Here is a 16,705-nt window from a genome sequence, read left to right on the forward strand (position 1 = left end):
ATCAAAAATTTCCATTTTTACTAACAATAAGTAATAGCTCTTAAATTGATAATAGTTGACAAAACATCAACTATTCAACCAGAAGTGCTAAATTTCATAAAATATTCATATTTCAACGTGAATTTATCCCATAAATTGTTTCCCTTTGGTTTCAAAGTAGAATAGAATAATACAACCTCAAATTCATACTCATACTTTTTTCTTTACTTATGTTATATTTTCACCTTCAGTGACCTTCGCGGAATTAAAAAATTGTCGTTGACTCATCACTAATAACATCTTAAAAAGCTCACCAAGGACTAGACTTACTTATCATGCATTATTTTTTCTATTGTTCTTTGAACCACCCTAGTACACACCACCTATTTACTCACTCTACGAGTAGGTAACTTAAAACTATCACAGGAAAACCTGGCAACTTGTTATAAAGCAAAGTCAACTATAAAAGAATACGTTATAATTGTATTCTTTTAAATTCGATTGCTCAGGTGATTAACACATTATTGTCACCTTCACACTCTAGGCCTTTTTTAGAAGACTGTACATTTTGACCATCTCTCCCTGGCAACCCCCCATAATTGGTGCAACGGTGGCTATTGTTCGAAAGGTGACATATTTGTGTGGATCTACCTCTGATTGTCCGGATTGAATCAGAGATATTCCAAAAAGATACTAGGTATAATTTTACGCGGATTTACAAAAATTACGTTAAAAGATACTAATTGACCACCTACAGATGGATACATCATAAAATAGTGAGTATGGAACTAAGCCATACCAGCCTTGTACAAATTCACTCCGACGACATTGACCAAGCGAGCTCGAAGTACCTTGACCAAGTGATTTCTTTAGGTTCACGATCCTTGCAACGAGGCTCGGATCGCTAGTACATTATATGTAACCCATTGTTCCCACTATAGAATGAGTACAATAACCTACGCTTATGGGGGAGTTACATTATTAACTACTAAGGCATATTATCTGCTCATCACACATATCAAAATCAATTTCTAAGTATTTTCAATGATACACATAAGTAAAGATGGAGAATGCTGATCAAAAAACGCACTCTGTGTGTGTCTATCTGGAAATCGGCTCAAATGAGGATAACCCCTTTGAATAGGTCTAGAATAAACTACAACTTTATACTTTTTGCTGTTCAAATTAATTTTCACCTTCTGGAAAATTTTAAAACTCTGGAATCGCGTTGGAGACTCCACAAATGGCTATAGAAATGGTGAAATCTGGTTCGTGTGAGCTGATGTACATTATAGGTTCTCATTTAATCGTCTGCACGTAATTGAATATCGAGATAGGTACTCGTATATACCTCTTCAAAGTATCAATTACACAAACAGGCGCGTTTCGGTTCAAGATGAAGGCATCAATAGGTAGTCTAAGACGAATATTGTAATAACGTAGTCGACGCAGATACGTATAGGTATCGATAATCTTCGGACGGATAAAGGTTATCCAAAAACATAATTAATTTGTTATTAAAGAGACAAGTTTAATGCACGAGTTTTAGCTCTTGTTCATAATTGAACCATGTATTATGTGCATATATTGGTATACGTATTTTCAGAGAGAAGGGAAGGAAATCAGTCTCCGGACGCAGTATGCCGAGCCGTTGCCGCACGTTTCGCACATTCAGAAACGTCGCGTCGTTAAACTTAAGCCATATTATTACATTTATCAAGGATTAGATTTGGTCTGGAATATGCGGCGAGTGGATCTTAAGATTATCACAGTTGAGGACGAATGGTGCGTTAATATACTAGCTTACTTCGACGATACACGTAACCTCATTAATTACATATTTAGAATTATTGCGGCTTCCATATTGAGGTATGTACGTACAAACGCTTGTAACAACAAACTACCGCGTAATAAATAGATATTTATCAACTGAAATACTGTATTATAGCATCGATATGGCGGCGCAGTTTCCACCTTCTTATATGTACAAGACCCATCAAAAATATTGCAGCGTTGGTGTTTTACAAAATATCACTTCCACTCCACTCCACTCGTCGTCATCATCGTCACCATGCTATATACTCTACGCGTGGGCCTACTATAGCTTACCATCACTACACTGTAAAGTACGAGGTGTAGGTATACTCGAACATGTGGCTTATATTTACGCATCATCATTTTCAAGTACCAACGTTAACGTAGAAAGTAGAGGTAGGCCTATCTGTGTCTTCGTACACTCTTACGCTATTCCTATGCCACGCTATCATGCCATTCTACAGAATAATCTTATTCCCAAAACAATCAAGTAGATTAGTTACATCATGAGTGTCAATCACAGATACATCGAGTAGGTAACATTGGCTTGAACATACCTGTAAAATGGTTTGCTGGCTTTATATTTGAACCACAGTACCATGTAAACTCGATCGTCTCGAACTGTAGATTCGATATCACAAGGCAGATAAGCCGTCCTTCCTAATACCGCTTCCACGTTATAGGTACTAACTGCAAAAAAAGGAAAAAAAATCATATATAAATAATCTAGGTAATGCGAAAAAATATCCGAGTGGAACCTTATGGATATCTTACACAAAGAGTATGCCTGTACGAATTTTTTCAGTAAAAAAAATTTCAAAGTTACAGCTCTATAAATGTAGAACATTGTGGAAAATTTCACAAATAACCTATAAGCTTTCGACTGGCTTTCCAGCTCTGCGTTTTACGATACCTACATACATGCCCACCAGAAGAGTAGGTAAAAAACGCAACCGTATTACCTGTGACGTCAAAGTGACAAAGATTTGGATAATAACGGGGTACGACTTGAAAAAACGTTATATTGGACAAGTTGCATATTTTTGAAATTTAAGGGACAACCGAACTTTAAAAAAAATTGCGAAAACAGTATTTTTGACATTGGGAATGGGTAGTACTTTGGAAAATGAACAAATTTTGTCGTTATGAATTTTCGTCCAACTTTGAAATTGAAGAGGCTAGAAATATTTTAAAAGAAAAAATGGAGAAAAGTAGGTACCTTGGAAAATAAACAAATTTTTTCATTATGAATTTTTTGCGTAACTTTGAAGTTGAAAGTGTAAGAAATATTTTAAAAGAAACAAATATTTCTGATCCTTTCAATTTCAAAGTTAGGCAAAAATTCATAATGACACAATCTGTTTATTTTCCAAAGTACTACCCATTCCCAAGGTCAAAACCACGTTTTTCTCAATTTTTTATCTTAAACTATTTCTAGTCCCTTCAATTTTTAAGTTAATTGAGGCAAATTAAAATTTAAATGAAAATCTTGGGGATCGTTTGGACTACCATTGAATTCTCTCACTAAGAATTTTCTCCATGAAGGATTTTATACCACGATGAATTTCAAGCAACGAATTTTCCTAGAAAATCCAGCTTTTTTGTAATTTTTTTTAAAAAAGTGCGTTATGAAAGATCAATTTAAAAAGTTAGGAAATTTTTCAACTTTGGTACCTACACATTCTTTCAGAAGTCATGAATTTGAGTAGGAATTAGATCACAAGATGTCTCAGCAGTTTTGTTGTCCCGCTTTTGACCTGTTTTTATTTACAAAAATCATCAAAAAGACCTGCTTTACTTATTTATTTATTCCCTACTTCTTAAAAATCGAAACAATAATTCAACCAGTCAACCTAAACACTTTTTGTTAAAAAAAGGCTGACCCCTTCTTACTTTTCAAAAATTGAAATATTTGATGAAAAGACATTTCCTATTTTCCTACTTTTTCATGCTATTCTGCTTGTTTGAGACTTTGTACCTTATTCATACATTTTTCATTTACTATAATTTTATGCTTATTTTCACTTTTCTTCATCATTTTGATTTTCTAAAAAATTCACCTTGAGTGATATAGAAATTGAAAGTAAAAAAATCCGAAACATTTTTGACACACCCCTCTTCCGCTGCTCCTCAAAATAGAATTATCTGAGGAAATTGTCTTGGGGTTCTATTTTTTTTTAAATGAAACTTTGAAACTTTTTGTGCACTTTCTTTTTAAATTTTGATTTTTTTCTTTCGGTGATGTAAAATTGAAATGAAACGATTGATAAAGATTTTTACTCTGCCTTTTCTTGTAAATATTCAACTATCTGAGAAAATATCCTAGTTTCCATATTTTGAATCAAACTATAGAGTTTTTCTTTCATTTTCATCAAGTGAGTATCTTATTTGGATTTTTAAAATGCTTTCTCAAGTGATAATGAATTTTGAAAAAAAATCAAAAGAATTCTTGTCCCTCCCCCTTCCCCTCACCACTCCTAATATTGAGAAAATGTTGGACGAATCATATCAGAAAGACAACTTTTGTAGTCGTTCATTTCTGTGCCCGAAATCAGAATTTTAACGCTGAGAAAATGATGAAAAAATTTCTCACGGTATTAGTAAGCTGCCACTAGTGAAAAATTGTCTTTGTCATTGCCCTTTTTTGTTCTATCTTGTTTCAGCACGTTATCGTCCTTGATTATCCCAAATTTAGGATCTCGTTTTTTGTTCTTTCAAACTAGCTACCAATATCCTATTGGTTTCATTAGTTTATGAAATATAACCCAGCAACATCTATCTTATTTTATATGTATTATAGGTCGATACCATAGTACATACAACGAATTGTGACCCTACACGCTTCGTGTGTGTGTTTGGAAATACCAACGACAACATTCAGTTCAGATTTAAGGGACTATTTTTGTATTTGTTGCGTGTTTTGCAGCCGATACTTTTTTTTCGTCCGAATCGTCGAATATTATTATTATTTCTTGAGTAGCTATGAAAAGAATTTTAGCAACTTGAATTTGTACAGTTGTTTGCAAAGGGAAAAAACGAAAAGAAAAATGGAAAAGAAAGAAAAAGAAAAACTCTATCGTACTTCGTACCGTTTAACCTATTGTCACGCATTTGGAATCTCGTTACAATCAATGCTATTGTGAATGTTTGCGTGCATGCAAAGCTTTTTTAAAAATTTATTTCAAACACAAGGTGTTTCGTAAATTGTGCATTTATTCTCGTATACCTATTATTGTCGTTATCTTTTATTTGTAGCGATTTTTCCCCTTATTTGCCCATTCCGTGTCATTTATTTAATCGTTATGTCTTAACAAAAAATTCAATTATAACAAAACAGAGCAATTTCTCGCGATACCTATATTTTTAACGTGGTGCAACCCTCAAGTGTCGCCTTTAACGTGTATTCTTAGCGTGTTACATTCACGTAGGCGGCGTTTTTTTTTCTTTTTCATTCTCTTCCCAACAGGTTGTTGTACAAATAATTATGTAGGTAAGTTATTTTTGTTTTCGGGTATATACGAATACGCGGGTACGTTAGTATGTACCTAAGCACCTAGCTGAAATTTTTACATTGAAAATTATGTCGAAAAATACCTTAAAATAAATCACGAGTATACGCGAAAAACATTAAACTTTTATTCAAGATTTTATATACGTAAAGCGAGCAGCTTTTGAATTGAAAAATAATTTCGCTTGAAGCTGCCTTATACTATTACTGTACGTACTTATGTACAACATCAGCTTCAACATTGTAAATTATGCATATATTCGCATATGTAACATATAAAACACATTCGCTTGTGTGGTTGCAAAAAACACCGGGCGTAAAATAAATATTTTAACGATAAACGCCAACTTATTGTATGTATAACGTTATACGACGTGCTGAATTTATATTGTTATTTTTCGCATCTAATTTGATTTCATGTCGCCGCGTTAGGTTTATGTCGATAACTGCATACCTTTTTTTTATGAAAATATGCCCGGCACCTGTATCAGATGAGACAATATCTTAAAATTTAAACCATTTGTTGGTCCAATGAAACAGAAAAAAATTTTGCGGGTGAAAATGGCGAAGCATAACATTATTAATTTTATTTTAGACTTTTGGTGAATTTTGGAAGACTCAAATTTGGTCCATTTCAAATTTAAAAAATACAATTGAAATGAAAAAATTGAGGTTAAAAGCTAACAGGTCTAAGTACATTACCCAGTTGACCAAATGCTAGCAAATTTTGTGCTAGCGTAAATGGTGCCGGAATTTGAGACACTTTTTTTAAAAAATGCTAGCAAATCAGTTGCGATTAGGTCGCATTAGAGTAGCAGAATTGCGCACAAATAGCTAGCACGTAGCTGGCACAAAGCTAGCAAAAAGCTAGCATTTTGTTGGCACTTTGCTCTGCATTCTGCTACGTACATGCGACTAAATCGCGACTGATTTGCTAGCAATTTTTACAAAAAGTGTCTCATATTCCGGCACCATTTACGCTAGCGCAAATTATGCTAGCAAGAAGCTAGCATTTTGCTAGCGTAGAAAAACTTTGATCAGTAAAGTAATTACTATTAATTAATTTTTAAAAATTCTGGGTGTTTACCTTTAACAGGTGGTAGTTCTCCAGGAAATTCCAAAAATTAGGCGACTGTCCCAGCTTAGAGGTAGCATAACGCTAGCATCTTGGGATAGTATAAGAAGAGTGATGTCACTCTTCTTACTTTTCAACAAGATACCACCTTGAGCTTATATTCAACTTGATGACACACTTTATCTAAGAGTAGCAAACTATACCATGAGAGAGATCGACGCTAGCAATTCGCTAGCATTATGCTAGCGCTTAGGTTGAAAAATCACTTTATTAAATAAAAAATGAAGTTTTTTTTTTTAAATAGAAAATTTGTCAAAATTTAAAATTTGAAAATGAAGTATCAAACAAACCATGAAAATGAAAAATTTCAAAAACATTTGAACAACATTTTAGTCCACGGAAATGGGGGTAATTGCACCCCCTGCCGATCCTCCGGGACAACGTTTTCCTTAAAGGGGACATCCTAAGGAACATTTTAAAGCAAACTTGCTGAAAAAATTGGCATTACTTACAAAATGGCGGCAATTTTGATTGAAAGGTCAGCCGAAATCGCAGATTTTGCGTTTCAACATAGGACGTGCACAAAATTTTTCAAACCTTACAAACGTAGATCGAAAGATCATGCAAAAATTCATCACCTGTCAAATTTTTTTTTTTTTTTTTTTTTTTGACATTTTTTTATACTGGGCGTGTATAATTGCCAGGATTTTTACGCCCAGTTTTGAGGGGTTTGTCTAGATTTGGTTTGAAAGATTGATTTCTTTGATGTATTCAAGTGCTAAAGTAAGTACCTTTTTCGATATTTGGTGAATTTTCAAAAATCAAATTTTGGCCAAAATGTGAGAAAAAATCAAAATTTTACCAAATTGACCAAGAAACCTGACATTTGGGATATACCCTATTTTCGACATGCCAAATCGATGGGAAACGGTTTCAACTTGTTTTGAGCAGTTCTGGAGCCTCCAGCAGATTTTTGAAACTCAAATTGAAGTTGTAAAGCTCAAATTTATTCTGAAAACTAATTTCAATACGCTACGAAGTACTGCAGGTGAATTTCAAGTCGTTTTGGAGCCTCCAGCGACTCTTTGGAAATTCCTGAAGCCTCCAGCAGATTTTTAAAACTTTAAATTTTCACAAAATTTCATCAAACTGAGATGGAGAGTCGAAATTCATTCTGCAAACTAATTTTAATACGCTACGAAGTCAACTGCTTGTGGATTTCAAGTCGTTTTGGAGCCTCCAGCGAATTTTCGAAGGTTGTATGGCGTTTTTTGGAAAATTGGAATTTCCTAAAAGTAGCTGGAAGCTTCAAAACCATTTGAAACCTGCGAAGTAAATTTCAGCTTGTCAACTCCAATTGATTAATTAATGTTGTGGGAATTTCAAGTTTCAAAAGCCTACTGGAGGCTCTAAAATGACTTGAACCCACCTGAAGTCGTCTTCAGAGGGTGTTAAAATTGGAGTGTAGAGTAAACTACAGCTTTCTATATCTATGTCCATTTGATGAAATTTTGTTGTCCCCTTTAAGAAAAAAGTTACCCCGGAAGATCGGCGGGGGGGGGGGGGTGCAATTACTCCTATTGTCATATGCAGGAATATTTTTAATGATTTTTGTATGCGCGCTGAGGGATGGAAAAGATACTTGCTCGCATTTTGCTACAATAAATAACGCAGAAAAAGGTTTATTGGTGAGAAATGCGTAAGATCTGGTAGCACGTTCCTATCATTTGACTACAAAGAAAACGCCAAGTCACCAGATGCAGAAACTAGAGATATGCTTACATTTTTCTAGAGCCAGATGGCTAAGTAAATGCTAGCTCAGAGATGCAAGAATATTACCTGAAGTTTCCTATCATAAAACTGTGAGCAGGTACATATTAGTCAGTGATACGCTGGCATTAAGCGAGCAGGTATAGAGTGAGGAAAAAGCTAGCTGAGATATGCGAGAATATTGCTTGAACTTTCTTGGCATAGAATTGCAAGCAAGTATCCATCAGTGATACGCTAGCATCAGGCGAGCATGTATGAAGTGAAGTAAAAGCTAGCTGAGATATGCGAGAATATTGCTTGAACTGTCCTAGCATAGAATTGCGAGCAAGTATCCGCCAGTAATACGCTAGCATAAGGCGAGCAAGTTAAAGTGAAGTAAAAGCTAGCTGAGAGTCGCTGGAAAACAGCTCGAAAATTGCTAGAATTGAATTTGCTAGCGAAAAACTGCAAGAAAATCGCTTACTTTTAGCGAGATAATTATTGCTGGCCACAAAAAGCGAGTAAATTGCTAGCAACTTATCAAAACGCGAATAAAACGCTAGCTTTTTGCTAGCATGTGGTCAACTGGGTATACACATATATTTTTGACCTCGTGAATCGATTGATGAACTTGATGAAATAAATTTTGAAATTGAAACTTTTGTTCCATCTAATATTTTATTTTGGTGTAAAAATTCCAAAATAGAAATTTTTATCTGCCAAAGTTTATTTCTTAATTTTGACGAATTTTTGAAAATTGAAAAAATAATATCAATTCACTCTTTTTTTCAAAAAGAAAATCAATATTCCAACAGGTTATTTTCAGTATTTTCAAAAACTCTGCCAAAATCAAAAATCAACTTCAATTTAACAGCTCAAAAATATACAACGTTCCTTGTTAGCAGCTGCGTAGATTGCTAATACGCGTATATGTTAATAAAATTGCCTAACTAGTTTGCCGCAAATACAACATTCCTTGTCGGTGATTGAAAAACTTTGAATCTTTATAAACTTTAAAAAAATGATTTTGAATGTTGTTTAATAGTACTTTGAATGAGTTCATTTAATATAGGGTTCCTAAAGTTGGGTAGGTTCCTACTGAAACAAAAAATTGAACCAGAACAGAATATCACATTGAAATTCCGTTCGTTAATACCACCAGGGAGAGTGTGAGGCGTTTGAGAGGAGTACGTGTGAATGAATTTTCTTCCAAGCAATCCAAACTCCAAATTGATTGTGATGGACGAGATACGAAGGCTCGATTGGCGAGTCTCATAAAGTAGGTGCCTATAAATTTTCCCAAAATTTGTGATCGGTATAGGTATCCAACAAGTACGAGTACATAGTTCACTGAAATCATAATTTCCATTTTGTTGAAATTTCAGATTCCAAAAGCAATTTTCAAATTTTACATTTCCCTAATTTTGTGATATTTCATCAAATTTTACTGATTTTTAATTGTTTATTTATGTCATTTTGATAATTTTTATGCATTTTGTCAAAAATATTTTGTTAAAATGACTCAAAAACCAGGAAAACGCATCAAGATTCCCAAAAATTATTTTTTAAAAAAAAGACGAAATTACAGTAAAATTCGACAACATTTTTCCAAAATTGTATACGAGATCGTTGAAACCTATTCTTACCTACGTTATAGCAAATGAAAGAAAAACTGGTAAGATTTCTGTAAAATAAAAAAAAATTAAATTTTAAAAAACCGCATAAGAAGTGTTGAAAACATGTAAAAATGATTTTAAAAGTACTTACAGAAAAACTGTGAAATCATTGAAAGTGTCGACGCGATGAAAACAACACAAAATATTATAGAATTAGAAACCTGTTAAAACGAGACAAAATATTCAAGTCGTTGTTGTTTTTTTTTTTAGCAGTGATCATGATCATGTGATTCAGATCAATTTTTTTCGCAATTCGTCCCAATCCTGCTTTTCACCTCGAAAGAAATGTTTACTTTGCGGAGAGTTGAAATAAATTAATTTATCAGTTTTGATTTCAGTTCTCCGTAGAGATGACGTTCACTTATAACACTATATTCAACCTCAGTACTACCTACGTAATTATTTTTCTTTTAAGACCAATGATCTATGAGGTACCTTAATAATGTGGTTTGAAAGGTCAACTCAAATTCTAAAAATAAACTTCAGGTCTTCAAAAATCCAAATGTCAAAAACAATTCCATAATTCAGAAATCAAACTGACTCTCAAAAAAATTTTAAAAAAGTAATTCTCAATAATTTTAGATAGCATATTGATTTTCGGTGGCAGGGAGAGCACAGAAAAAATATTATCATTATCACCTATCAAATTAAAGTAGATATTTTACGAATCTATTTTAAAATTATTGTCCCGCACTTAGAATTACTTATTCGAAATTCCGTACATTATTTCTTATAGGGTACGTAATAAACCACATCCAAGTCTCTAGAAGAATAAAAAATTGAACCATTTCACCAATACACCGCTAGGTATATATAGCGTGCCGACGAGTAAAAAAAAATTAGTATTTAGGGTGAGATAATGGCGATTGTAACAGCAATACAAAAAGCATTCGCATTAATCGTTGAAAGGAAACCATTAGGAAAAACAAAGAAAAAACGGGTTTGCTTTCTAATGTTAAATTTCGGTGATTCGGCTTCAAAGTAATTTGCGGTGCAAATTTACATTTAATTGGTATCGGTACGCGAAATAAACCAGATAATCTTTAACAATATTTGCAATTATTCTTTCGACGAACATAAAATTTATTTCAATTCGGTTGGAATGTAAACCAAGCTTTCTTTTTTCGGGTTAACTTGAAAACTCGCCGTCATTCGTCTTCTTCTTATTCTTAGGTATTATTTTTACAAGTTAAATTTTGCGGAACATATTTCGAATTAAAGAAAGAAGGATGAAGTTTTTAAGTGGTTCCATTTTCATTCCATTAAAAGCGCATCTGTTTCATGAAGACTTATCCCAAAATAATAGCACGAGAAAAAAAAAAATATTGCAACCGTCCTTTTTTTCGCAAATATCTTGGGATTTTTTATTGCTTCGTAATTTCTTGTTTGACGTAAGTAAACAGTTGACGAAAAAAACTTTCAAAGGTATAGGTAGAGAGTAAAGGTAGGTACTTATAAAATTACCACACACATAATTTCAATTTCATCATACCAACAGTTGATGATGGATGGTGACTTCATAACACTGTACATTTAGTAGGGGTTGCACGTATGAAAAACATGCATCCGCCGTCATATTTTTCACTCGAAAATGCTTCGGTAGAGAGTCAAATTACACGTAATCTGTCTTCGTTTAGCCATTGTCGCTGACGAGAATTTTTTTAAACGTTTATTCATTGCGAACGTGTATATAGACGATGAAGGTATAAGTAATCTCGATTGCAAAATCACTACCTAGTACCTACGAGCGTTAAATGAAAACTATTCTGGTGGAATTGATCCGAAAACAATGAATATAGACATGTTTGAAAATGTACTCTCGTCGTCATCAGCACGTAATGTAAAACAGTTTAAATGAACTGTTGGCCTTGATAGTTCTCAAAGTTTATTTATTGCTTTCAAGTGTATACACAAAACAATACAACACACACCGCGCGCCGCAAATAAGGAAAAAAAATTAAGAGAAACAAAAACAAGTACAAGAGTGTAAAAAAAAGGCGAAAGAAAAAAATGAAAGGAGAAACGCAACTGACGATGAGGGGTAAGACAAAGAGAAGACTACAGCACGCTTAGCGCTTCAAAAATTTAATATCTTTCGCAAGCTCGCATCCCAGCGTGCAACTTATACGGAATTAACTTTTTTTCTTCTCGCAACAAGAGAGTTTACTTATTGTTATAAAGCAAACACCTTGAGCTTATCCCGAGATGAGTATCTTCCGTTTTCTTTTTATTTCATTTTTGTTTCGTTCGTTCTTCTACATGATTCTTCTTAGTCGTATTTTCTTTCTTTCAAGAGACACAATCCAGCTTTTGTACACGTATCTCCTTATACTACGTACAGTAACATCTGCGAGGTAAAGGTTATATTGAATACGTTCAAGACTCAATGACTGTTCTATTATTCAATGGAGGATTTTTTTCATACACTTCGTCCTTTCCCAGGATGGTCTTTTCTTATTCAAAACAAGGCGATTATTTCCTTTGAAATGGCCAAAAAAGCATGGAAAATACCATGCCAGCGACGTAGTTCCGAAAAAAAAAGAGAAAAAAAGGCAACATACGAGAAAAAATTCTGCCTTTCAAACTGGACACTGACACAAAAAAAAACAAGAATACGAAATTACCTCAACCCATACTACGTTTATAACGCGTAGGTACCTATATAAATAAAATTATAAATCTTCGAATTTACAATACCTAATATAGGTTGGGTACCCATGCATTGTAGGTATACGAGGTAGAGTAACATGTGGAGGAACCTACGTTCATATTCGTACTCGTGTTAAATGTTTTGCATTATTCAAACCGCCGTAAATAAAAGTCACTTTTCAGCTCTCATTATTGGTATACCTTTACCTACCAGCTCACCAACTGAGGCAATTTTTCCTGGATTTAACTCGATGTAAAAAAATAGGGAGAACGTTTGGTTTCAAAAAATCTATAGGTAGGTACACATTTGAGGTAAAAAAATTGTCATTTTCAGGGTGAAATTTATTAGAACCTTCTGCTCAATTCGACAGAAAATTTTTACCAAAAAAGGATTGAACACACACTAGTATGCGTACGAAGAAAAATGAAGTTATGTGGTTAAAATTTAAGGTTAAATTTAATACTTACAGATTGCAAGAATGAGTCTTGCAATGTTCAGAGGGAATTTTTTTCTTCATTTATGAACGACAAATTCGAAAACATTTGCCATTTTATGGAGAACGTGGATAGTCGATTCGATCATTAAATGTTGTGGTGGCGGTGGTAAAACGTGAATTTTAGCAATATGCATAATCATAATGGTACGTGCCATTTCGGTTTTAAAATTTTAGTACAATATCTAGATAGTATACGAATGAATGTTTGTTCATCTTGTTACATGTATGTGTACTTACTACTTCGTTAAAATGAGAAGCTTTAAACGAATCAAATAGATTACGAAGATTTAATACCAAATTTGGAATGCTGTAACATTTGCAGTAGTCCACTGGTAAGTAATTTTTTTTGTCCTTTGAATTTTCATCACTTTATTTTGGTAAGTATAAGTATTTTTGTACGCACTGGTTATAGTCTTGGAAACCACGTACAGACAATACGTACAATAACCCATGAACTTCGTCATTCTTTCTTTGTTTCTTTCTCAAATACGATTCAAATGAATGGCAATAGTGAGGGTTCAATGATTTTTTGCAAACAATGAATGATATATGTAAGATAGGCAAAACTATGATGTAAATTAAGGAGCATAATTTAGGCCTACGTATTTTCGCAAAATTTTATCTCTCCTTTCATCTCTCAAAAATGAAAAGTCTATACTTAATTCACAGATATAAAATGTTTCGTTCATAAAATGACAAACTGGTAAAAGCCCATTTCGAAGGAAACCGTAGGAGGTCATCTTAAAGACCAATTCTGCAACCACCACTTCTCCTCATCTTCTTATTACTTATATGAAATTTGTACATTTATTTTCAAGCGATGAATTCGTTGCTCCACACGCCACAATTTATTAATAGACATCTTATAGCCTATGTGACGTTGGTAAATGCCATCGATAGAGAGTTCAAAATGTTTAAAAATGTGCCCCCCCACAAAAAAACGAAATTGACAGTGTGAACTTTGGTTTGAATTTTCATTTGCAGAAAATATTGAAGTATTCACATTGGATCACATTTCATAAAATCCTGAAATATGTTTTTTTTAATTTTTATAAAATTTGTAATTTGATTTCTGAAATTAAATCACAGATTTTTCGAGTTGCGGTAAGATGTGTTTTACAGACAAATAGAAAAAATGTTGTTTTTGTATTTAATTTTTTTTTTCAAATCACTTTTGGTAAACATTTCTATTTAAATGAGCGGCTGTACAAGTAGAGGTGTGCGTATTTTAGTTCATAGATGGGTATAGATACAAGAATTTTCCACTTCTTACAATGTTTATCTTTCCAAGATTTCAAAATATCTTTGTTTCGCAAGAATTATATTTTCTTTTAAAATTCTATGTTTCGATTCGGCCTATTTTCCCCTTATTTGAGAAAAAAATAAAAAATAAAAATTCGAAGCTATTCGAACAAAACGCTTCGACAGTTCGTAACAAAAACACAGCTGATGAAAACGCAACACACAATGTAGAAATTCATTCTATTACGAAATTGCTTAGCTGTGCTAATAAATCTATAAGAACGTTATATCTAGCTTGATTAGCAACGACTGGTTAGAAGTTTACGAACAGGAATCTTTACTACGAGGTCTTTAAGTGAGAAAGTTTAACGAGCAATGCTTCATTACCAAAAGTAGCAATTTATGATGATGAGATACTTGAAATGTATCTGAATCAAAGCAATATTCCGAAAACAGATATACTTCAGGTAGGTAGGTAGGTAGGTAGTGTATCTACGCACAAAAGGTATACAACTGATGGTAAATTTGTCACCAGTAAACTTATACCTAATTGTAAGGTAGGTATGTGGTACGTTCTTCTAAAATTTTCCAATTCGAGAACTCGAATCCAAAATACGCGAATGTAATTTCCAACACTCGAATGAATCAACTTCATAGAAGCCATTTACTGTAAGTATAAACGCCGACGGTATTTAAAGCTTAAATTTTCGAACTAGCGAGATCGTCGAAGCATGTTAAACGCACATGAAAATACCGATTTCGATTTTACAGACCCGAGTGAAACATTCAAAACAGCAAACCCCTACTTTAAAGCGTGTAATTTTAATCTAAATTTTTTTACTGCTCGTCTTTTTTTCAATACACTCATACTCACTCACTTATTTTATTCAAATCAACATTCAATAACTAGGTAGACAAGGTAGAGGGTTTTAACGAACGTGTGATTTTTACATTACATTCAATTTTTTAGCTGATATTTGGATTCTCCAGTTTTTGAAAAACTCTGCAAGTCGCGAGTGAGAATGAAATTCAGCACCTACCTGTAAAATAAACTCGGATTTACCGTCTTTGTGACCCTTTCGACAGATTTAGACACGCGTTAGAAAATCTTTTTTGAGCCGGTTCAAGTCCAAAATTTTCTTCAGTGATTATTTTTGAAAAAAAAAAAAACAAAAAAAAGAGAAAATCATCGTTTACGAACGCGGGAACGAAAAAAAGCTGAAAATGTTGATTTTACCATATTTTTGACTCCCTCCCCCCAAATCGATTGCTAACGGGTTCGAACGGTTCTGGAGCGTCCAGCGGATTTTCGGATCCTCCAGTTTTCGAAAAAAAACGCTGTAGGCTATATTAAGTCTGCTAAGAATGAAAATTTCCACTTATAGACTCGGATTTACCATTTATGCAACCCTTTCGATTGATACAGGCAAATAGGTTCAGAATATTTTTGTGGTGGGTCAAAGTATTCTTTTGTAAAATTAGGTATTTTTGAAAAAAAAAATGAAAAAATGAAAATTCTCTGGAGGCTTTAGAACGGTTTAAAACCATCACCAATTGACTTGAGGGGTCAAAAGTATGGTACAAACCAAATTTCAGCGTTCCAGGTAAATTTGCTGAAATTTTGATGTAATTTAAAGTTTGCGAAAAAATGCGATTTTTTGATTTAAAACATGAAAAAAAGTTTTGATAGGTGAAGTTGACTCATTTGACCCCTATGTTTACATATCTGTTGAAAAAGTTGAAAACCCCCTTTCACTCGATGAAATAAACTCCTCTCAAAAAAATCAAAATTCGAAAAAATTCCATTTTCAATTTCAAACATCAAAAAAAGTTTAAATTCATTCAGTTGTCTTATTTTGACCTCTTGCTGACGTATTTCATGAAAAAGTTGATAAAAATTACACTCACGACAAAAAAATAAAGAAATTTTCATTTCATCGAGTCGAGTGAAAAGGGGTTTTTCAACTTTTTCAACAGATACGTAAAAATAGGGGTCAAATGGGTCAACTTCACCTATCAAAACTATTTTTCATGTTTTGAATCAAAAAATCGCATTTTTCGCAAACTTTAAATTTTTTTGAATCAACTTTGCAACATGTTACCATCCCAATTTTTTAATCATTATGTTGTTCAGCATGAAAAGTTGTCCATAATATATTTTTTTCAGAATTTTTGAGAGTCGGAATGATATAAAAACTACGTTTCGGAACTTTTTGAGCTAATTTTTTGTACGAAAGAAAGTGGCAACACTGATTTTTATGATATCACCAAAAATCCTTTCAAAACCCCTAACTATGGGAAAATGTTCCATTTTGGTAGGCATCGCGGTTATCGAGTAATCCACTGCTGAAATGGATGATATTTTAGGTTCACTGAAAACTTTGACACCCCCTAGCTGCCTTTAAAAGTGGACTAGAGGGCTGGGATTTGCGCCATTGGTCATCCCTTCAAAAGGTCTTTCCACAGGAAAAATTTCAAAAAAATCATCGAACCCCCCTACCACTTCTTGGTCCAA

General features: G+C 33.4%; 1 protein-coding gene across 1 annotated transcript in view; it reads right to left on the minus strand.

The window, feature by feature from the left end:
• LOC135839739 (hemicentin-2-like) overlaps positions 1 to 16,705 on the minus strand; it is a 116,143-nt gene that overhangs the window by 53,596 nt on the left and 45,842 nt on the right. The window contains exon 3 of the mRNA XM_065355911.1: positions 2,352 to 2,484. Within this exon, the coding sequence (XP_065211983.1) occupies positions 2,352 to 2,484 (133 nt within the window). The remainder of the gene's footprint in view (positions 1 to 2,351; positions 2,485 to 16,705) is intronic.

The sequence above is a fragment of the Planococcus citri genome, chromosome 3, assembly GCF_950023065.1.
Source record: "Planococcus citri chromosome 3, ihPlaCitr1.1, whole genome shotgun sequence".
Taxonomy (NCBI): Eukaryota; Metazoa; Arthropoda; class Insecta; order Hemiptera; family Pseudococcidae; genus Planococcus; species Planococcus citri.